We start from the raw sequence: 23,170 nt of genomic DNA, 5'->3' as shown, positions 1-23,170 counted from the left end.
TGGACCTATAGACCAAGGGCAATATTCCAGGATTTTTCAAGAGTGTTTTTATTAAACAATAGGTTAATGATCCTGGATTTTTCAAGAGTGTTTTCTACAATTCTTCTATCACCTCAAAAAAGTCTTCGAGGAATATACAAATGAAATGTTCATAATAAATATTAAATTTATTTTTTAAATTTAAATTTTCTTAAAAATTACACGCTATTGTACACTTAACAAAAAATATTCTAACAAATAAAGTTACTAAATTTTACAATAACTACAAATAAATACAGAGAGGGATTACAAAACTTATTCAAAGAGAACTCTTAAAAAAACTATTCAAAATATACAAAAACAGGCATCAATACTAATTTCAAACTATACATAAATGTTGTGGAATTTCCAATCTCAATATCTCATGTCTGGAGCTGTTCTTTAGGTTATGGTCACAGAGGCAATTTTTCATTCACTTGTGTGTGTGTCTCATATTTTATGCATTTGGCATTGTTTGTGGAAAACTGCAACAAAAACACACAAAAATATATGGAAGTGTGTCATGGTGATACTTGGCTCTCCTCTCTTTATTTCCGGTGAGTGTGTGTGCTTTAAATTTGATTACATTGCCAGTTGGTCGGTTGGCTCTTCGAAACTCTGAAGGAAACTTAGTCCAACCAAAACGACCATTTCCCGTTACCCGTTGTTGCACCTTCTTCAAAATTTCCATTGCAAGTTGAAATTTCCGGTATTTTGCTAAACAGAGGCCATATGTGCAGCACACAGCCACACACACACACCGACGGAGTGGGGCAACAACTTTATCCACGAAATATGGCCACATGATTGGGCGGTGGCTTTTGTTTGCAGATCCGTTTGCATGTTAAACGCCAAAAGGCTGTGCGGAAGTCGGGATTGTAAAAGGCATAGATGAACGGATTGATGGCACAGTTTACCCAACCGACCCAGGTCAGGAATGACATGAGCCACTCCAAGACATAGGAGGCTGGCAGGAACGGTATCAGCAGATAATAGATAAAGAATGGCAGCCAACAGGCAATGAAACCGCCCATAACCATGGTAAGGGTTTTAGCCGTTTTCGTGTCACGTTTCGTTGTGGAAACTCTCATCGGTACCCGATGATGATGATGGTGGTGGTGATGATGATGATGGTGGTGCTGCTGATGATGTTGACCATGACCATTCACTGATCCCTGTTGTGGTTTCTCCTGCTGCAGCTGACCATTTGACATGGCATATTTCCCCGACTGGGCCATGGCATGGGCCAAACATGTCTCGGAAAATGATGACCGGCTGTCGCTGCAATGCAGCTGCTGCATTGGCAATGTGGCTGCCCGACCCTCGGCCAAAGCATAACTCACCGTACTGTTAGCCGGTGTACAACTGCCATCACCATATTTACAATTGATCGAGGTACAGGGTATTTGCGATGATAGGCGTGATATCTCAACCAGCTCATAAAAGGAAGCCTGATGCTTCAGGCTGTCCCGATGCACATAGTTTTTGTTGCATTTACTACATTTCAAACTGTTCTGTTTGCTGTTCGACGAACTGCCATTGGTGGTAGGCTCTACGGTCCAACGTGTTTTGAAAGAGGGGAACTTCTGGGGTCCACATTGAAAATGTTCCGATTCGGAGAGGAAATTATCACAGTCGATATCATGGTCGGCGGTTCGTTCGGAATTCTGGAACAGAGAAGAATGGAGAGAAAATATTTGATTAAAACGGGATTTTTTAAAGAATATTATTTCAAGAACCTAGCAAACTTGGATTTTTAAGGACTCATCAAGTGGGGATTTTTTAAGCATATTTTAAAGGACCTTTATAGCGTGGATTTTGTTAAAGAATATTTTTCAAGAACCCATCAAGCGTGGATTTTTTTAAAGAATATTTTTTTCAAGGACCTTTAAAGCGTGGATTTTTTAAAGAATATTTTTCAAGCACCCATCAAGCGTTGATTTTTTTAAAGAATATTTTTCTGAAGACCTATCAAGCGTGGAGGTTTTTAAAGGATATTATTCGAGAACCTTTAAGGCGTGGATTTTTGAAATAATATTTTTTTTTTCGAGAACCTTCAAGCGTGGATTTTTTAAAGGATATTTTTCGAGAGCCTTTAAAGCGTGGACTTTTTAAAGGATATTTTTCGAGAGCCTTTAAAGCGTGGATTTTTTAAAGAATATTTTTCGAGAGCCTTTAAAGCGTGGATTTTTTAAAGAATATTTTTCGAGAGCCTTTAAAGCGTGGATTTTTTAAAGAATATTTTTCGAGAGCCTTTAAAGCGTGGATTTTTTAAAGAATATTTTTCGAGAGCCTTTAAAGCGTGGATTTTTTAAAGAATATTTTTCGAGAGCCTGGATTTTTTAAAGAATATTTTTCAAGGATCATCAGGCAAGAACTTTTCCAAGGACCCATCAAACGTGGATTTTCTTAAAGAGTATTTTTCAAGGATCATCAGGCAAATACTTTTCCAAGGACCCATCAAACGTGGATTTTCTTAAGGCATATTTTTTTAAACGTGGATTTTTAAAGAATTCATTTTCACGAACCCAAAGACAACTGAACGTGGATTTTTTAAGGAATATTTTCAGGGACCCAAAGACAAATGAACGTGGATTTTTAAGGAATATTTTTAAAGAATATTCTTCAGAGACCTGTAAACCAATAAATAAGAGGTTTTAAAGGCCCAAAGACAAATAAACTTCGATTTTTAAAGAGTATTTTTCAATGACCAAAAGGACAATATTCCTGGATTTCTAAAAAGTACTTTCGAAGGACCGATAGACCAATTATCCTGGATTTTTGAAGAGTATTTTTCAAAGACCAAAATGCCAATAATCCTAGATTTTTAAAGGGTATTTTTTAAGGACTAAAAGACCAATTATCCTTGATTTTTAAAGAGTATATTTCAAGGACCAAAAGACCAATAATTCTGGATTTTTAAAGAGTATTTTTCAGGGTCCAAAAGGCCAATAATCCTGGACTTTTAAAGAGTATTTTTTAAGGTCCAAAAGGTCAATAATCCTGGATTTTTATAGAGTATTTTTCAAAAACAAAAAGGCCAATAGTCCTGGATTTTTTAAGAGTATTTTTCAAAAACCATCAGATCAATCAACTTGGATTGCCATGATTTTTTATATCCCTAGTCATGTGGCTATCCCTAGTCATGTGGCTATATACCATTTGATAGGGGCAAAACGTGTCTCGCCGAAATAACGATTTTAGACCCTAGAACTATCTAGCAATGTCCATCCGTCCTTCTGTCAGACTTATTGGTGCACATGATAACTCTCGAAGGGGGTATTCAATTTGATCCAAACATGGTACATCGAAATATTATTATCAAACTTAGATCGAGTTCGGTAATGGGCAATATCGGTCTACTACTTCTTTACCTTATAGAACAAAAAAGGATAAACAAATTTTTTTCAAAATTTGAAAATCCTTATATCCTAAAAATGGACAATATCGATCCACCCCTCAAATACCTCTCTCAATTTTGAATATTTAGAACTCTCAAAAATGTGAAATAAGAGTTCGATTGTCTTAAAACGTGGAAAAACTCAATATTCCTATCAACACACGATTCTCTATGAAGGACGATTAGAACGGACATCTCCTTCTGGTACCTCCCCCACAAAGGGGTCAACATTTTGAATAATCAAAATGCTCATTAAATGCGAAATAAGCATCTGATTGCTTTCATACTAGGCACATCTCAATATTTCTATCGCCTCAAGATCTAGTGAGAAGATGGCAGATATCAGACCACTCCTTCTGGTACTTCTCCCACAAAGGGGTTAACATTTTGAATAGAAAAAATGTTAATAAAATGCGAAAAGAGCATCCGATTACTTTCATACCAGGCACATCCCAATATTTTTACTAACACAACATTTTCTGTAATGATGGTAGAAATCGGCCCACTCTTTCTGATACCTCCCCCACAAATGGGACAAAATTTTGAATATAAAAAATGCCCATACAATGCAAAATAAACATCCTATTCCTTTCAAATTAAGATAATCTCAATATCAACACAAGCTCTGCTATAAAGATGAGACATATCGGTCCACCCCTTCTGCTACCTCCCCCACAAAAAGGTCAACATTTTGAATAACCATGAAGCTCGTAAAATGTGAAAATAGCATCCGTATACTTTCATGCTCGTCATATATCAATATTTTTACTAACACAACTTCTGCTGTGAAGGTGGTAGAAATCGAACCACACCTTCTGGTACCTCCCCCACAAAGAGGTCAAAATTACAAATAATTATAACTCTCATAAAAAGTGAGACATTCATCTCGTTCACTTTTAATTTCACATATTCCAACATTTCTACCAACAAAAAATCTGGTGTGTAGATGGAACATATCGGACAACTCCCCCACAAAAGGGGAAAAATCAAAAATGCCCAAAAAGGCGAAATTTCCTTTACGATTATTCCTAAAATTCCAATATTTCTTCGCAAATTCCAATATTTCTACTAACATAAGATCTGGTATGAAGATGATAGATATCTGCTCACTCCTTCTGGTACCTCCCCCACAAAGGGTTTAAATTTGTGAATAATTTTAACCCTCATAAAATGCAAAATATTCATCCGATTCACTTCGAATTCCACATATCCCAATATTTCTATCAACAGAAGATTTGAGGTGTAATTGGAAGATAACGAACAACTCTTCCTGGTACCTCCCCAACACAAAGGGGTTAAAATTATGAATAACAAAAATACCCATAAAATGCAAAATTTCCATCCGAACTTCGCAAATTCCCATATTTCTACTAACACAAGATCTGGTAAGAAGATGATAGATATCGGCTCACTCCTTCTGGTACCCCCCCCCCCCACCCCCAACAAAGGGGTCAGAATTATGAATAATTATAACTCTCCCAAAATGTAAAATATTCATACGATTCACTTCTTAGTATTTCTTTAAAAAAAGATTTAGTGTGAAGATGGTAGATATCGGTCGATTCCTTCTGGTACCTCCCGTACAAAAGGGATGCTTCTGGTACTTCCCCTACAAAAGGGGTGCAATTTTCAATATTTGTATCCCTCATAACTGGTGAAAAGGTCGTCGAATCTGTTCAAACTTGGTATATGTAAATATTTCCCTTAGCCAAAGATTTGATATGAATATAATAAAAATTTATTGATCTACTCCTGTTGGTACCTTTCCCCACAAAAGGTTCAAATTTTGATAAAAAAAAATTTCGAATAAAATTAAAAATAAAAGTTCAATATTTTTATCAGTATTAGATGAAATGGTATACTTGAGCCTACTGCATCTGCATCAACATTTTAACATTTTCCAAAAATTATCACCGATCTTAAATAAAGTGAAGGAAGTAGTCGATATAGTCCAAATCTTTCACATTGCAATATTTATATCAGACCTATATGGGATACGAAATGGACAACATTGACCACCTCCTGCGGAACCCGCCCCATAAATGGTCAATAGTTTGAATAATCCTAACGCAAGTAAAAATATATTTAAAAAAGGGACATTGGTTGAGAATATACATATATCGGCAAGACCGACTGATACCTTCAACTTGTTTTCATTAATTTTTTTCGTCGCTTTTTATTGAATTCTTAATTTCTTTCCTGTTTTCCGATATTTTATTAAACAATATTATTAATTGTTTTATTTGTCAAACTAACCTCTTTCTACCTTAAACGCTTAGCCATTTGATCTCATGGAGAACAAGGGCTTGATTAATCTAATCTTTATTACACACACAACTTTTATATTTCATTTTTAATCTAATACCTCATCCCTTTTTTTGCTGCACACAACGGAAACCCCGAAAACTAATTTCAAATTTAATCATCAAATGGCTACCTTTCCTCTCCTCTCCCCCCACTTTACCGTTCAGATGTGAAAATATGTTACTGTCGTAAATTTTATTGCCAAGCAACATTTTCCAATTTATACCACATAAATTTTGTTATATTGTCTCACACCTAGAGCCGGAACCAAACTACAAATTCCAACATCCACCCACACCCATGCACACACACACACACACTCACACCTTGCATGGCACTCTCGCACACGTACAGAAAAATATTAGCACACTATTAAAAAACGTTCCGTACGTAATAATATTTTTTTTATTTACTCGTAAAATTAATAGGGCCACTAATGATATTTACTGCCACAGCAGAGGCACCAGCGACAATCGTGGCAAGAGCAACAACATTCAGCCACTCAGTTTTCCAAAAAGGAACAACTACAAAGAGCGGCAGAGGATAAGACATGTCATATAAAGAAATATTATTGTATGTTCACATATACATGCATATGTTGGTAATAAGGGTCACACACCCCCCTCCCCCTCCTTTACCTCATTCCATCATTACGGATTTAAAAAACCAACTTTTGTTTGGGGGCGCAACAAAACTTACCGCATCTCTAACAATCCTTTGACGACGGGATGTCAGGACATAACCAATTTTCAGATAGACATACAGCATCACAGCCAGAGGTATAAAAAATGAACCCATTGCCGAAAATACCACATATCCTTTATTTTGATTGTAGCGACAGACAGTGTTGCCATCTACGCGCCGTCCAGGTTCATACCTGTAAAAGAGAGAGAGGAAAGGAATATAAAAAGTATGAAAGGATGTTAATTTAATAAAATTGAAGAGTGTAAAAGAGCATCCAGAAGTCTTTTTTATAACCCAATGAAATGTGATAACTCTAAGAAAATTGAAAATGTATCTCCTTTTTTGGGAAGTTGGAGGACAGTGCCTCAAGGGGTACCAAAAAAACGTTGAAATATTCAATAGATTTAAAAGTAACAAGTTAAATAGCATCGGTCGGTTTCGCCGACAGATGTATACCCCCCAGCCTTGAGTTGTGATTATTCGAGCTGTTGACCCTTTATGGGGGAGGTTCCGAAGCATTTGGCCAATATTGTCCAATTTTATCAATTACTTATTTATATCAGATTTCTGGCTAAGGGAAATAGTTAGATATATCAAATTCTACAGAATCGCCGACTTCGTTTCGCAAGCTATGACAGATATAAGTATTGGAAATTGTGATCCTTTGTGGTTTAGGTACCAGAACGGGTTGGTAGATATCTATCATCTTCACAACAGATTTTGGGGTAGTAAAAATGCTTGGATGTGTGAAATTTGAAGAGAGTTGAATGCTCATATCGCGTTTTACGAGCGTTTTGTTTTTCAAATTTGTGAACCCTTTGTGGTGGAGGTACCAGAAGGAGTGGACCGATATATCTCATCCTCACACCATAACTGATATTAGTAAAAATAATGGAATGTGTGAACTATGAAGAGAACCGGATGTTTATTTCGGATCCTATAATCGTTTTGGTTTTTCAGAACATTCACCCTTTGGGGGGAAGTACCAGAAGAAATTGTCCGATCTCTACCATCTTTATACGAAATCTTGTGTTGATTGAAATATTCAGGTGTACCAAGTCTAAATGTAATCGGATGTTAATTTCGCGCTTCATGGATATTCAAAATGTCGACCCTTTGTGGGGGAGAAACGTCCGTCTGTCCATGTATTCTTGTGAACAAAATGCAGGTCGCATTTATTATCCGATTAAGATGAAATTTTGCACAAATCATTTGTTTGGCCCAAGGACGAACCCTATTGAAATTGGAAATAATCGGTAAAAATTTATATATAGCTCACACATATATCTTCGTCCGATTTGCCTTTTATTGTGCACCAAACGTGTAATATCAGCCCGAATAGTATGGAATTTTGCACATACAACCAAATTAGGCCTGAAAGTAAGTAAGCCAAATTTTATCGAAATCGGTTCAGATATAACTATAGCTCCCATATATATTGTTCATCCGATTTGTTATTTTGGTCCTCCGCAGCCGTAATATGCACTCTGTAACAACAATATTTGGGGAAATATATCAAATGCAGCTCAGAAATATATAGCTCCCATATATAACTTCATCCGATTTACCTTTTATTGTGCACCAAACGTATAATATTGCCCAAATTTAATGAAATTTGGCACATACGACCGAATTGAGTCTAGAAGCTAGTACGCCAAATTTTATCTAAATCGCTTCAGATATAGCTATAGCTCCCATATATATTGTTCATCCGATTTGTTGTATTTGTTACCCACAGCCATAATATGCACTCCGTAACAACGATATTCAGGGAAATATATCAAATACAGCTCAGAAATATCTTTGCCAAATTTTGCAGGGCTGCTTGACATCTTATTCAAGTGGTCTTGTGAATCTACTGAGCGCATCGATATATGTGGGTGTGGGTCATAACCTTTATTATCTCTCACATTATGGTATGCGTCACAAGATCACAGAATTCTTCACATGTGATATTTTATGGCGGCTGGGAAATATTTAATTTTAAAATATTTATTTTTTATTGCTACATTTTCCCAGCGCCTCAATCGCACTATCGCGCTTGAATTCAATCACGAATAACTTTTTTTCTGGAAAATTCTCACCAAAATGCTTTTGTAGGCTTGTAAACAATATAATAAGCTAGCAGCAGTCAGAAGCGGGTTGCAGTTTTTTTCATCTCACCCTGTATATCTTCCCCTTTTTTCTAAAAATCCATAATTATTTTGACCTTTCCCAAAATATTTTAAATTGAATTTGATTTTAACAAAAGTTTTTAGCCATCTAAAATTAATATTGAAACCAAAACCACTTTATTTTAGCGATGCCAACTGAAGCATAACCTCATCGTATTTTTCGAAAATTGCTGACTGGGTGCATTTTATTTTTCCACAACTATTGCAGAAAACATTGTTTGACTTTTGCTGAATAGCAATCAGGAATAGAAATAAAAATCAAACAAACAAAAACGTACGAAAGTGATATGTTAACCCCCCTGAAAAGTTGCACACTACGCTAGGCATTATCTGTTTAATGATTGATTTTATTTAAATGGGACCCATAAAATGACTTCTGACTAAATTACCTCGATAGCTTTCAATGCTCTTTGAAGGTGTTCGTTGTTGTGAGACTTATTTAAACTTTTTGTTGAGTGGGTACATAGATCCCTTATTTATTATTATTCCTGACACCAAATCCCTGGTTGAGAGAGATATTTAGATTTACCAAGTTTGAAAATAATAGCTGATTTCTTTCTCAAGTTATAAAATATATAAATACTGATAATTGTGATCCTTTGCGGGGGAGATACCAGAAGCGGCGGGTCGAAATCTACCATCTTCACACCAGATATTTTGTTAATAAAAATATTGGAATAAGATATATAATTATTCAAAATTTTGGTCCGTTGTGGGTGTGGTACGACAATGAGGAAGCGGATGTATCCCATCTCCATACTAGATCTTGTGCTGGTGGAAATATTAGAATGTGCCACGTCTAAAAAGGATCGGATGCTAACTTCGCGTTCTATGAGATCATATTTATTCACAATGTTCACCCCTTTTTTGGGAGAGGTACCAGAAATATTGTAGCGACATAAGCCATCTTCACACCAGATCTTGTTTTATCAAAAATATTGAGTTATGGGAAATCCTTTCGATACATAAAGTTTGGATCGAATCGGATACCAACCAGCCAGAGAGACGAATGGGCGGACTGACGGACACGCTAGATGAACTCCAAATGTCCTGAAACGGATTTGGTCCAGAAGAACCCAGGATCGAAAACCGTTATTTCGATTTCGATTCCATTTGACCGTACCAACGATGAATTCACATAGCTGAGGGTATACAAACATATCTACAGAAACAGCTATCAAACATTTGGATGCACTCTGCAAACCTGCAACCTAGCCAACCGGTCTTCCACATTTAATATAAAAGCTTATATCTCTCAAACCCGGCCTGGAATATTGAGATTGATTGATCAAAACATAATATTTCAAAATGGAGCATGGAACGCTTCGACATAAGAACGGGATATTGTCTAGAACAAGAAAGACGTGATGACGTACATAAAAGTCTTCAAAATGTCTTCCGTTCAAGAATTCCTTCTCACAATCTTTGCTGAAAGACAAAGATAATATTACCTGTCTATAGAAAACCTCCATAGGGTCTTCTGTAAAAAGAAGATGGAAAAAATGTCTCATATCTACAAAAGGCTTCCATAAGATTTTCTATTTCCAAAAAAAAAACTTAATAAGGACTTCTGTCTTTACAAAATTTTTCTGTCCACAAAATGTCCCCTTAGAGATCCTTTGGAAAGTTTTTTTATTTTTATAAGTTTTTCAAAAATACTTCTATCCCCAGAAGATCTTTGAAAGATTTTCTGTCTAAAGAAAACCTTCTTAAGGACTTGTATCCTTGGAAGACCTTCATACGGTTTTCTTTTTCTAGAAGATCTCAATTTTTATAATTATATCCTGTCTTAGAAGACAAATTTGAAAGTCTTATGTCTTTGTAAGACTTTCAGGGGGTCTTTTCTATACATAATCCAAACTTTATTTATCGTAGGCACATAATCTGAAGATGATTTTCTTAAAATTGTTTCTTCAAAGAATTTACGGCTTATATAAAACCTTTGATCTACCGTAGACCTTAAGGATGTTTTTTATACCCTCAGTCATATGACTAGACTAATCTGAATATGATTTTCTTAAAATTGTTTCTTCAAAGAATTTACGGCTTATATAAAACCTTTGATCTACCGTAGACCTTAAGGATGTTTTTTATACCCTCAGTCATATGACTAGAGAGGGTATATATCACTTAATACGGCCTAGGTCTGTTAGGACAAAATCCGTTTCAGGATATTTGGAGTCAATCTAGAGATATCCGTCCGCCTGTCTGTCTGGCTGGTTGGTGCGCACGTTAACCCTCGAAGGGAGTATCCGCTTTGGCCCAAACTTGGTACATCGTAATTTTGTTGTCAAACTTAGATAAAGTTCGGAGATAGGCAACATCATTCCTTCTGGTACTCCACAAAAGTTCAAAAATTTCAAAGAAAATAATTTGGCTCAGAGAACAGGAAAGGATGATTCGATTTTGTTCAAACTTTGCACATGACAATGTTTTTGTCCGTGCTATGTCAGGTATGAAAATGAACAATATCGGTCCACTTCATCAAGCACCACCCCCACAAGATCTGTTATAAAAATGGTAGAGAACGGGCCATGCCTTCTGGTATCTTCCCCACAAAGCGTCAAAATTTGGAATAATTATATCTTTTATAAAATGTGAAATAAGAGTCCGATTCTATTCAAATTTCACACATACTAATATATTTACTAACACAAGAGCTGGTATAAATATGTGATATATCGGTCCACTCCTTCTGATACCTCCTCCACAAACGGTCAACATTTTGAATATTTATTCCATAAGACTTGGCACATCTTAGTATTTCTATCAATACAAGATCTGTTATAAAGATTGTAGATATAGGATCATTTCTTCTGGTACCTCCCCACATAGGGTTCAAGATTTTGAAAAGCAATATGCTCAAAGTAAGCGAAATAAGCATCCAACTCTCTTCAAATTTCGCACATACAAACATTTTTGCTAACACAAGATCTGTTGTGAAGATGATATATACCTGCGAACCCCCTTCTGGTTCCTCACCCACAAAAGGTCACAATTTTCAATTATTTAATTTGTCATAACTTGCGAAACAAATCAGCGATTCGTTACTGCTTGCAATATATAAATATTTCTCTTTATCAGAGAACTGAGATCAATATGAAATTTTTGATTTTGCATAATATTTTATATGAATGTTCGATTTTTATGTGAAGTATGAAAATGGAATACTTCGGTCCGCTTTATCTGTTACTTCACGCATATTTCCACATTTTCCAAAAATTTGAACAATCTCATATAAAGTATAGGAAGTAGTCGATGTAGTCCAAATCTGGCACATTGTAATATTTATATTTTAGGTCCGATACGAATTGATTAATATTGGCTAACTGCTTCGGAACCTCCGCCATAAAGAGTCAACAGTTTGAATAATCCTAACTCAAGACTGAGGGTATACATCTGTCGCTAAAACAAACGGGAACTATTTTCCCTGTTTACCGCCATACATGGTATGGAGGGTATATTAAGTTCGTCATTCCGTTTATAACTCATCGAAATAATCATGTTGGTTCTAACAAAGTATTTATATTCTTGATCAGCGTAACATTCTAAGACGATTTAGCCCTGTCCGTCCGTCCGTCCGTCTGTCCGTCTGTTGTAATCACGCTACAGTCTAAACGAATTAAGATAGGAAGCTAAAATTTTGCACAGATCTCTCTTTTGTCTGCAGGCAGGTCAAGTTCGAAGATTGACTATATCGGTCCACGATATCGTATAGCCCCCCATATAACTGTACCCCCCGATATTCGGTATTTTGATGATTTTAGCCTCATTTTTCAATTGAATTGTCTGTCTACACAAGGAGTTCCTTGTGAGTACTTTATACCTTGAAAGAGAATTATCTATATAGGTCCACGATATCGAATAGCCCCCATATCGATATTCGGTATTTTGATGATTTTAGTCACATTTTGTAATGGAATGGTCTGAAATTCCACACAAGGAGCCCTTATGAGTATTTCACCCCCTGAAAGAGAATTGTCTATATAGGTCCACGATATCGTATATCCTACATATAACAGTGCACTCCGATATTCGGTATTTTGATGATTTCTGCCACATTTTTCAATGGAATTGTCTGAAATTCCACACAAGGGGTTCTTTGTGAGCACTTTATCTCCTGACATAGTGTTCTCTATATAGGTCCACAATATCGTATATCCCCCATATAACGATACCCCCTATATTCGAGATTTTGATGATTTTAGCCACATTTCACAATAGAATTATCTGAAAATCCACACAAGGAGTTCCTTGTGAGTACTTTACCCCCAGACATAGATTTGTCTATATAGGTCCACAATATCGTATATCCCCCCATCCCCCATATATCGGCATTTTAAAGATTTTAACAGAATTTTCAATGGATTTTATTTTTTTTTTTTGTTGTTTTTTTTTTTTGTTTTTTTTTTTTTTTTTTTTTTTTTTGAAAATTTTCTAATTCGTTCCAAATGGTAAAGAGTATTCAAAGTTCGGCCCGGCCAAACTTACTGCTTTTTTAATTTTTTTTTTTTTTTTTTTTTGCTAGTCAGACCCCTGCTCTGTAATGCCTCCAAAATAGTCGACTCTGTCATATTTTTATTTTTCAAATTTTCACTAAAATATTTTTACGCTCTTAAGTGGTCTGTTCCAATCCAAAGTTGATCGCAGCCATCGCAACCAACTGGAAAGCAGTCTGCGGAAGAGGCAGGCATCATTAGCACTAAGATTAGTTCTACAGTTGGAACTATGACTTCATATCTGAAGAAAGATCTTTGATACATTTTCTATCCTTAAGGTTCTGGAGGAAGTTTTCTATCTGTAGCCGAGGCATACGCTGGATGCGGGCCGGGTCCCCTGACTCCATTTCCTTTTCTTTTTGTTTCTATATTTAAAAAAGAAGAAAGAAGAGCATTTGTAAGGCATCTCCGAATCTGTCCCTGATCTGTAGTGTCCCCTATATAGTCGACTTTGTCACATACTTCCAAAATTTCACTTAAATTTCGTTAATAAATTTTGCTTCCCAAAACTTTTTACCCTTTCCCACCCCCCCAGCAGACTGCTGCATCCACTTGCTGTTCACATATATCAAGAAATTATTATTTTTATATGTGTATGTATGATTGTGTGTTTGTTAGAATAATAAATGCAGACATTGCAAAATTGTGTTTCAATTGTTTTCTTTTTTGTACAACAACACCAACAACAAAAACATTTCTTGTTTTGCGAATAAGAAAATGTGCCAACATTTGTTACCTCCACACACAAAAATGTGCGGAACATTAGACAAATATACATTTTATGAGATTTTTCATTTCTTTCCACATTTCATCTATAACTACATATGTATATTATTCTATGGATGTGAGTGAGGGTGTGTGTGTGTTTGTGTGTACTTGTTGCCTTTGATTGTGATTCATGAACTGAACTTACCATCCCAAATAGGGGGGACAGGTGATGGATAGGGCTGTCACCCAAACGATAAATATCATCAGAAGAGCCAAACGTTTTGTTCGCCGATTCTTGGAATATGTCAGTGGCTGGGTAACGGCCAAATATCTGTAAATGTAAAGCAACAACAAAAATTACAACAAAACCGGCGATTACACAAAGCAAAAAAGAGAGTATAAATAAACAAAGAATCTAATGACAGAGCAATTCTAGCATAAAATGCCATTATCACAGGACCCAAACGACGTCCTCCCCCCAAAAAAAAAACTCATTAAAATGAAAGTCAATCTTAAGTTAATTTATATGCAGTGATGAGGATGGCGACAGGGAGAGAGGGTGGGGAAGGGAGGGGGTTGGGTTATATTTTTAGTTTCTTTTTTACTTGCAAGTCATTAGCCATGGAATTAGCTTAGGGTAAGGGTTAGCCATGATTTCTGGGTCCAGTATGACAATGAGGATGTGAAGAAGTCCATCTTAATCTTCCCTTAATCTCCCCTCCCCCTTTTCCCTTCCCCTCCCCCCTTTACCTACCTGTCCAAACTAATGGCACATAAACTCAGTATCGATGCCGTGCACAGTAGCACATCCAATGATATCCATATATCGCACAAAATCCAACCAAAACGCCAACTTCCTGGAACGAAACAAAAAGGAGAGTCAACAACAACAAAAAAACACAAAGAACATCGTTTTTTCAAATCAATTTTATTAATAGAAAAATATATCAAAAGAGGTTTCAGATTGACTGGCTGGTGATCCCATAAATTGCCCGGATTCGTGGAAAAATATATTTTTCAAGGAATAACCGAATTAGCCTTTTCCTCTCGTTATGTTGCGATATTTGTGGGTGGGTGTGTGTATGTGTGCAACCTTGGCAAAATGTCATTAACAGAAATTGAAAATATAATCTTGTATTTAAAAAAAGAAATTTTAGCTAATACAGGACGAGTTTCCAAGGCACGATTACTAACAGTGGAGGATATTGAGTTTAAGACAATTTTTATTTGCAACTCAACGATGTTAGACCTACCTATTTTCAAAAAAAATCAATAAAAACTAGAAATCGTGATAAAATTGAAAAGTTTTTCTGTTCTGAAAATATTATTATTGTCGGAGAATCAACTAGGCAATGGGATATGTGGTGTCCGTTGGAATTGCAATTTTTGAATTTCGAAAAAAGGAAAATTGTCCTGAATTGTGCTAGGTGTGTGTTCAATTGTGTCGAATTGTTTTTCGAAATTCGAAAAAAGTTCTGAGATATTCGAAGAAAGATTTTTTTTTTTTGAAAAAATCTAAGAGAATTGCAATTTATGAATTTCGAAAAATTTAAAGTTGTGCTGAGCCGTATTTTATTTATTTTTTTAATTTTTTTCCATATCTCTTATCAATTAAAAAAAAAAAAACGACAATTTCGAAAGTATGCCAGAATTGCAATTTTCGAATTTCGAAAAAATTAGAGTTGTTCTGGGTTGTGCTTGATTTGTGCTAACTTGTGCCGTTTATTTTTTCTCAATATTTTTAACCGTTTTCAAGATATGACGATTTCGAAAAAACTAGTATTTTTCAGAAAAATTGTCGTCTTTTTCGAAATTGGTAAGGGATCTCGAAAAAATTTTAGCGGCACAAATGGGCACAAACCGAGTACGACTCAGTACAACTTATGTATATATGATTTATGGAGTTATATAGACAATTCTCTTCCAGGGAGTAATGTACTCATAAGGAGCTTCTTGTGAGAATTTTCAGACAATTCCATTAAAAAATGTGGCTAAAATCATCAAAATACCGAATATCGGGGGGTACCGTTATATGGGGGCTACACGATATCGTGGACCTATGTGGACAAGGAACTTCTAGTGTAGAATTTCACACAATTATTATTTGGGTGAACCAATGGAGCTAGTGTCCTGAAAATTGGAGTAAGATTACTATTGCATTCTTGGACTGAGGAATGTAGGTAGTTTTTTTAAATTTGTACTTATGTGTACTAAATGGTACTAAATTTGGTGCAATTTAAATTTTGGGTTGGAATCCTGAAATTTGGAAATAAGATTTCTGTTGGACTGTATATTGTAGGTAGTTACGAAAATTTGTACTTAAGAGTACTAAATGGTACTAAATATGGATTTTGATAAACCAATAGAGCTGGATTTGGATATGTATGTATGTTTGTTTTGGAAACGCGTGTTTATGTGTGCTAAAAAAGGACAACTTAATTTTGGGCGAACCAACAGGGCGTGGGAATCCAAAAATTCGAAATTGGGATTACTGTGGGACTTATGTGTACACAATGATACTGAATTTGGTACAAATTGGAACGTACCAAAGACATTTTGGAAATTCAAACCTTAAGCTTACGAAAAGTTCTAAGATTTTACTAAACTTCTAAAATTGTACCATTTGGTATTATGTGAACGAATAGACCTAAAAACTTGCAATTCGGTATGAGAATTCAGATAGGAAAGTAATTTTGAAGTTTTGGAAATATGTACGAACTGTACTAAATGCAACTGAACCTTCTCGTTTGGGGTGAACGAATGAAATTGGAATTTTGAAATTTGGTTTTAGGATTAAGGTTTGTGATAGAGAGATGATTTTGGAAATGTGTACTACAAGTGCACGAAAATATTAAATAGTACTATACATATTTGGCAGAATTTGGTATTGGGTGAACAGATAGTGCTTAAAATCTGAAATTTGGTATTGGGGTCGCTGTTGACGTGCATCCTGGACATATGGAAGTGGCTTCGAAAATGTGTACTATAATTGTACGAAAAGCACTAAATGGTACCATTTTTGGTATTGGGATAAAATCGTTCCAAAAATACTAAGTGGTACTATATTTGGTATTTACTGAAGGAAAATAAATAAAATTCTGAAATTTGATATTTAGACTATTGATGTTATTTGTGAAGGGATAGGGCTAGAATCGTAAAATTTGATATTTAAGTCTCTTGGTATCTAAAATAGAGATATGGAGGCGGTTTCGGAAAAACATTGCAAATTATTACCCTTTGTGGGTGAGGTACCAGAAAGGGTTTGCGGATATATATTATCTTCACAATAGATTTTGTGTTGTTAAAAATATTTGTATGTGTAAATTTTGAAGAGAATTCAGAATCTTGAAACCTATGTGGGGGAGGTACCAGAAGAAATGGTCCGATTTCTACGATATTTATAACAGATCCTGTGTTTGATAGCAATATTGAGATGTACCAAGTGTGAATGAAGTCGGATGTGAATTTTCAGTTTTATGAGCTTCATGGGTATTCAAAAGGTTGGCCCTTTGTAGGGAAGGTACCAGAAGAAGAGGACCGATATATTACATCTTCACAGCAGATCTTGTGTTATTAGAAATAATGGGATGTGTGAAATATGAAGAGAATCGGATACTTATTTCAGATTTTTTTTTCGTTTTGGTTATTCAAAACATTGATGCTTTGTGGTGAGGTACCAGAAGGAATGGTCCGATCTCTACTATCTTATTAACAGGTCTTGTGTTGATGGAAATATGGAGATTTGCCAAGTCTGAATGGAATCGGATGTTAATTTCGCGTTTTATGAGCTTCATTGATATAAAAAATTTTGACCATTTGTGGGGGCGATACCAAAAGTAGTGGACCGATGTATCACATCTTCACAGCAGATCTTGCATTAGTAGAAATAATGGGATGTGTGAAATATGAAGAGAACCAGATGATTATTTCTGATTTTATAATCGTTTTGGTTATTCAAAACTTTGACCCTTTGGGTGGGAGGTTCCAGAAGGAATCATTATAACAGATCTTGTGTTGATGAAAATATGGAGATGTGCCAAGTCTGAATGGAATCGGATTTTAATTTCGCGTTTTATGAGTCTCATGGATTTTCATAGTTTTGACCCTTTATGGGGGAGGTACCAGAAGGAGTGGACCAATATATACCACATTGGGTTAGTGAAAATATTATGATCTGTGTAATTTGAAGACAATCGGATTCTTATTTCACATTTTAAAAGGGCTAAGATTTTTCAAAATATTGACCATTTCTGGGGAAAGTACTTGATGGAGTGGACCAATATTGTCCATTTTCGCACCTGACCTAGCATAGATGCAAATATTAGGATTTGTAAATGTGGAGCAAATTCAGTTGATCCTTTCTGTTTCTGCGCTATAAAATATGTTTTGGAAAATTCCGACCTTTGCGGGGGAGATACCAGAAGGAGTGGGCCGATATTGCCCATCTCGGAACTCGATCTTAGTTGATAATAATATTACAATGTACTAAGTTTGGTCGAAACGGATACTCCCTTCGAGAGTTATCATACGGACGGACATCCCTAGATTGACTCCAAACTACTGAAATGGATTTGGTCCAAAGAGACCTAGGGTATAAAACCATTATGAAGAACATTTATGTCATATCAAATGATATATACCCTCCCTAGGTATTTGGCTAAGGGTAAAAAAATCCTGGATAAATGGTCTGTTACCCCTTGAAAAAAAATTTCCTTAAAAATCTAAGATATTCCTTAAGATTAGATTTGATATCTGGAGTTCGCTACACGAACCACCTCTGATGAGAGAAAAATTCTTATGATTTTCTTACCTCATTATTCAACGAAATTATTTCAAAGTTGGTATTTGGTCTTTACAATGGATAACATCTTCTCTGACGGAAAATTATCTTTCCAGGTTCATGTTTTCACAGAGCTCCCATTTAAACTGAGCCTCCCGATATTCGGTATTTTTATACCCTCCGGAATACATGTAACTCATCGAAATAATAATTTTAAACCTAACACGGTATATATATATTCTTGATCAGCGTAAAATTCTAAGACAATTTAGCCCGGTCCGTCCGTCTGTCTGCCCGTCTGATATAATCACGCTAGAGTCAAAACGGATAAAGATAGGAAAATACAAGTTTGCACAGACCAGTCTTTTGTCTGCAGTCAGGTCAAGTTCGAAGATGAGCTATATCGATCCACGATATCGTATAGCCCACATGTAACAGAACCTCCCGATATTCGGTATTTTGATGATTGTAGCCAAATTTTTCAATGAATCTGTCTAAAAATCCACAAAATTAGTTCCTTCTGAATCATGGAAGAGTATTGTGTATATAGGTCCACGATATCGTATGTCCCCCATATAACGGTTCCTCCCGATATTCCATTTAAGGGACATTATTCACCGGATTTGTTTAAAATTTTGTATTTAGAGTTCGTAACTTGTCTATGCAGTTCCCGGTCTTCGTATAGGCCCTATATAGCAATACCTACCGATATTCGTAATTTCGACGATTTTGGGTACAATATTCACAGAAATTGTTTGAAATTTTGTTTTGAAGGTGTTACATCCTGTGACAGAAAATTGTCTATGCAGATCCAGGTCTTCATATAGCCCCGTTATAATGGCTTATGACAAAAGATGCCTCCACGTCTTCGGATGGATCCCAATATAACGGCTATATTCTGTATTTTTAAGATTTTAACAAAATTTTTAACGGATTTTATTTTCTTCTAATTTCCTTATTCGTTCCAAATGGTGGAGAGTATTTAAAGTTCGGCCCGACCTTCGATTTTTTACTAATTAAGAAATTATTTCAAATTCGATATTTGGTGTTGGTAATCGCACATATGACTATGACGTCTTTGTGTAGCTCCTATAAAATAATACCTTCCGATATTCGATATTGACTTCAGTCGAATTTTTTTCGAAAATAACAGAAAAAATATATACCACCCGATTACTAAATCTTATTTCAATTTTATTTTAATGTTTCCAAATGCAAAATTATTATTTCAAAAATTTTAAAAATTCCCAATTTCTTGGTTTCAAATTTCTTCACTTTTCCGCCCACTGTGCTCGGAACACCTTTATTTCCCAAAAAAAAGTAAACCACATCATTACAGGAAAAACTAAGAAAATATAAATCAAGGTTATGCCAAGTGTTAACGTTTCGCAAAAGAAGAAGAGAAAAAAACCCAGTTGGTAACTACTCACCCACAATGTAGACCATGACGGCGGGCGGCATGACACAGGTGCCCACCAGCCAATCGGTTATGGCCAAATTAAGGACAAAACAATTTGTGACGGTGCGCAGGCGACGTGTTGTCAAAACGGATAAAATCACCAGCGTATTGCCGACCACAGTGACCAATATTAGCAGCATAAATATGGCAACGACCAATGCCTTTGGCCATGCCATACCAATCAGATATGAGTCGACGGATGGTGGCAGAGTTGAGGTTGATATCATCATCATTGTGGCAATGGGGGAGGAGGATGGGGAGGAATTCATGAAGGAGCTGGCGGTGGAGGAGGAAGAGTTAGTGGTACTGATGTCAGCAATGCTATTGGAGATATTGGAGATCACATATGTCGGGGGGTTACCACTGCCAAGTGGCATTGTGGAGCTGGCTGGCCATGTAAAATTACCCAGCAATGCCATGCCAGGCGTGACAGCCACCAAAGCATCTGGGGAATGTGAAAATCTATTACTGACATTCTCAAATGTGTTTATGCTCCGTTCCAATAACGAGGATGTGGATGATGCTGCTGGTGACGCCAGTAATGATGATGTCGATGATGTGGCTGGAAATACTTTCGAAGACATTGCTGCACTCGTCGGGGCGGCATAGGAATTGTGGTTGGCACCGGAAGATGGCATTGGTGTTAGTGGCGATAAAACTACATGTTTTTCTGGGCTATTAGAATTAAATGGCTGGAATGATGTTGAAACTTTTGAGGCCTTGCTGCTTGGGATGCTGTTGCTGGCGGCGACTTCTGTTGTTGCTGTAAAATTATGGCTGGAGCTGGGATGCCAACGAAGTCTGCCATTTTCAATTGCTGTTGCTGCCACAGCAGCCAATACCTGCTGTGTGGTAACCTCCAGTGTGCCATAAAGTAATGGCCACCAAGGCAAATGCATTTGTTGGCCTGTCATAGTTGCAAAACGAGAGAGCAGCAGCCGCAGGACGGATTGCTTGGCAATTCCGCTTTTCAAATGCACGCCGACTTTATTCACTCAGACATTGAAAACACAGCTTGAAATTGGCCATTGGAGAGGCAAAGACATAGTTATTTGAATGCTATTTAAGGAGGTGGTGCAGAGGTCCTGGGAAATTGCAGTATTTTCTGTAATCACACTTGTTGTAGCCTATCCAGCGAACTTGACCGCAACTTCCGTTTTAGTGGTTAACTTTGTGCTCGGCTTTTGTTGGCCGCCAGGTTTTGTTGGTATTTCAAAGCAATGCCAGTTCTTTTCGTTTGGTTTCCAACTGCTTACATGGACTTTAGTTTGAATTCTGCCTCATCACATCCTCTCCTAACGGTAATGACTTTTGTTTTAGATTTTTGTTTTTTTCCTTTTTTGTTGTTGTTTTTTTTTTAGCTTAACCTTCGTTGTTTTGGTCTTTATTTCTTTGGCTTGGTTACAGCTGACCTAATACTTCCTGCTCGACTTACTCTAATAAAATTGTTGACGTCTTTTTTACTTTTGTCCTTTTGTCGTTTTCCTTAAATGTATGGGTATGGGTGTTTGTGTGTGTGTGTGAGTTTGCTATTTTTATTCCAAACCGGAAACACTTCGTAAAAACGTGTTATCCTCCAAAAAAAAAAAGTACTTTAGTTAATTGGTTGTCCGCTCATGGATATGGGAATCAAATTTTTGGCATTTCCAGCTTTTTTTTTTTTTTCATTTGACCTGCAAAAAAAAATAAAATAAAATAATTGGAGGTTAAAGTTTTTTTGTTGTTGGTTTTTTTAGATATTCTGCAACAATTTGAAGACTAAGGAAAACGAGCAAAGCAATACATATTTTTACCCTACACCACATAGTGGTAAGGTTATTATGCCATTGACCCATATAAATTTTTAAAGGTCTTCATAGAATCACTTTCTGAGACGATTTATGCATGTCAGCGCGTCTGTCCATGTATTCTTGTGAACAAAATGCAAGTGGCATTTATTATTCGATTGAGATGAAATTTTCCGAACAATATTTGTTTGGCCAGATTTAGATATCGATCCCATACATATATCTTCAATCGATTTCGAGTTAATTGTGCCAATATAAGTCCAAACGACCCGAATTATGGCACATCCAACTAAATTCAGTCTAGAAGCAAGAATATCAAATTTGGTTAAAATCGGCTATAGCTCCCGGTGAGATGAAAAAAACTGCAACCAATTTCAGACTGCTGCCATTTCCAAGCCACTCGTCCGATAGCTGTTTTCCAAACAATATTTGTTTGAGCAGATTTAGATATAGATTCAATATACCTTCAACCAATTTCCGGTTAATTGTGCCAATAAAAGTCCAAACGACCTGAATTTTGGCACATCCGACCCAATTCAGTCTAGAAGCAAGAACATCAAATTTGGTTAAAATGGGCTATAGCTCCCATGAAATTAAAATCGGCTATAACTCCCGGTGAGATGAAAAAAAAACTGCAACCAAATTCAGACTGCTGTCATTTCTAAGCCACTTGTCCGACAGCTGTTAAAATTTTTCCAGTGACAGCTCATTTTAATGTTCACAAGCGTACAAAAGCATTTTGGTGAAAATTGTCCGGAAAAAAAGTTATTTGTGATGGAATTTAAGCGTAGTAGTGGGATTTCTTTATATTTGGCTGGAAAACCGCAAGTGGCTATCGTTAGAGCACTCCAGCATTTAAATGTGAATAAATCTTTTGTGTATCGTACCATCGCTCGTTACCGTGATATTGGTAGCGTAGCCCGACGTCAAGGAAGTGGACGGTAGCAAAACAGCAACATCAGCAGAAATGGTTCGAAAAGTAAAAAAGCGACTTGATCGAAACTCGCGTCGCAGTGGCCGAAAAATGGTTCGTGAGCTGAACATATTGCAAAATATTCCATTCGGCAAATATTGAAAAATGAGCTCGGAGTAAAGCCATTGAAATTCGAAAAAGTACCAAAACTTACACCGCAACAGAAAGAAAATAGACTCAAAAGAGCTAAAGAGTTGCTTCGCTTGGCCAAAAGTGGTGAACTGGCGAATTTTGTTTTCTCCGATGAGAAAACATTCCAGCAGTTTGTAAACAAACGAAATGATCGGTTTACTTGCCAAAGAAGTCAGCTGAACATGTGCACCTTCGGTTGGCCACTAGAACTCAAGCGCCGGCAATGGTGTGAGCCGCCATAACATGGTGATG

At 36.3% G+C, this 23,170-nt stretch overlaps 1 protein-coding gene across 1 annotated transcript; it reads right to left on the bottom strand.

Annotated features, from left to right (window-relative positions):
• Window positions 1-252: 252 nt before the first annotated feature.
• LOC101892050 (octopamine receptor beta-1R) lies at window positions 253-21,688 on the bottom strand. Its single transcript, XM_011294887.3, has 5 exons — window positions 19,998-21,688; window positions 14,542-14,644; window positions 13,993-14,118; window positions 6,422-6,599; window positions 253-1,685 (listed from the first exon to the last, which is right to left on the bottom strand). Exons 1-5 carry the CDS (start codon window positions 20,938-20,940, stop codon window positions 801-803), a joined length of 2,235 nt encoding a protein of 744 aa, XP_011293189.1. The 5' UTR covers window positions 20,941-21,688; the 3' UTR covers window positions 253-800.
• Window positions 21,689-23,170: the final 1,482 nt, after the last annotated feature.

The sequence above is a fragment of the Musca domestica genome, unplaced genomic scaffold, assembly GCF_030504385.1.
Source record: "Musca domestica strain aabys unplaced genomic scaffold, Musca_domestica.polishedcontigs.V.1.1 24, whole genome shotgun sequence".
NCBI classification, from domain to species: domain Eukaryota; kingdom Metazoa; phylum Arthropoda; class Insecta; order Diptera; family Muscidae; genus Musca; species Musca domestica.
This window is presented reverse-complemented; position numbering and strand designations above follow the sequence as displayed.

Excerpts from the sequence above, each read along its gene's own strand:
- LOC101892050 (XM_011294887.3), bottom strand. The coding sequence starts at position 20,940 with ATGACAGGCCAACAAATGCATTTGCCTTGGTGGCCATTACTTTATGGC. Across the intron at positions 14,645-19,997 it reads CGTCATGGTCTACATTGTGG|GAAGTTGGCGTTTTGGTTGG; the intron begins GTGAGTAGTTAC and ends GTTTCGTTCCAG. Across the intron at positions 1,686-6,421 it reads AAAGGATTGTTAGAGATGCG|AATTCCGAACGAACCGCCGA; the intron begins GTAAGTTTTGTT and ends TCTCTGTTCCAG.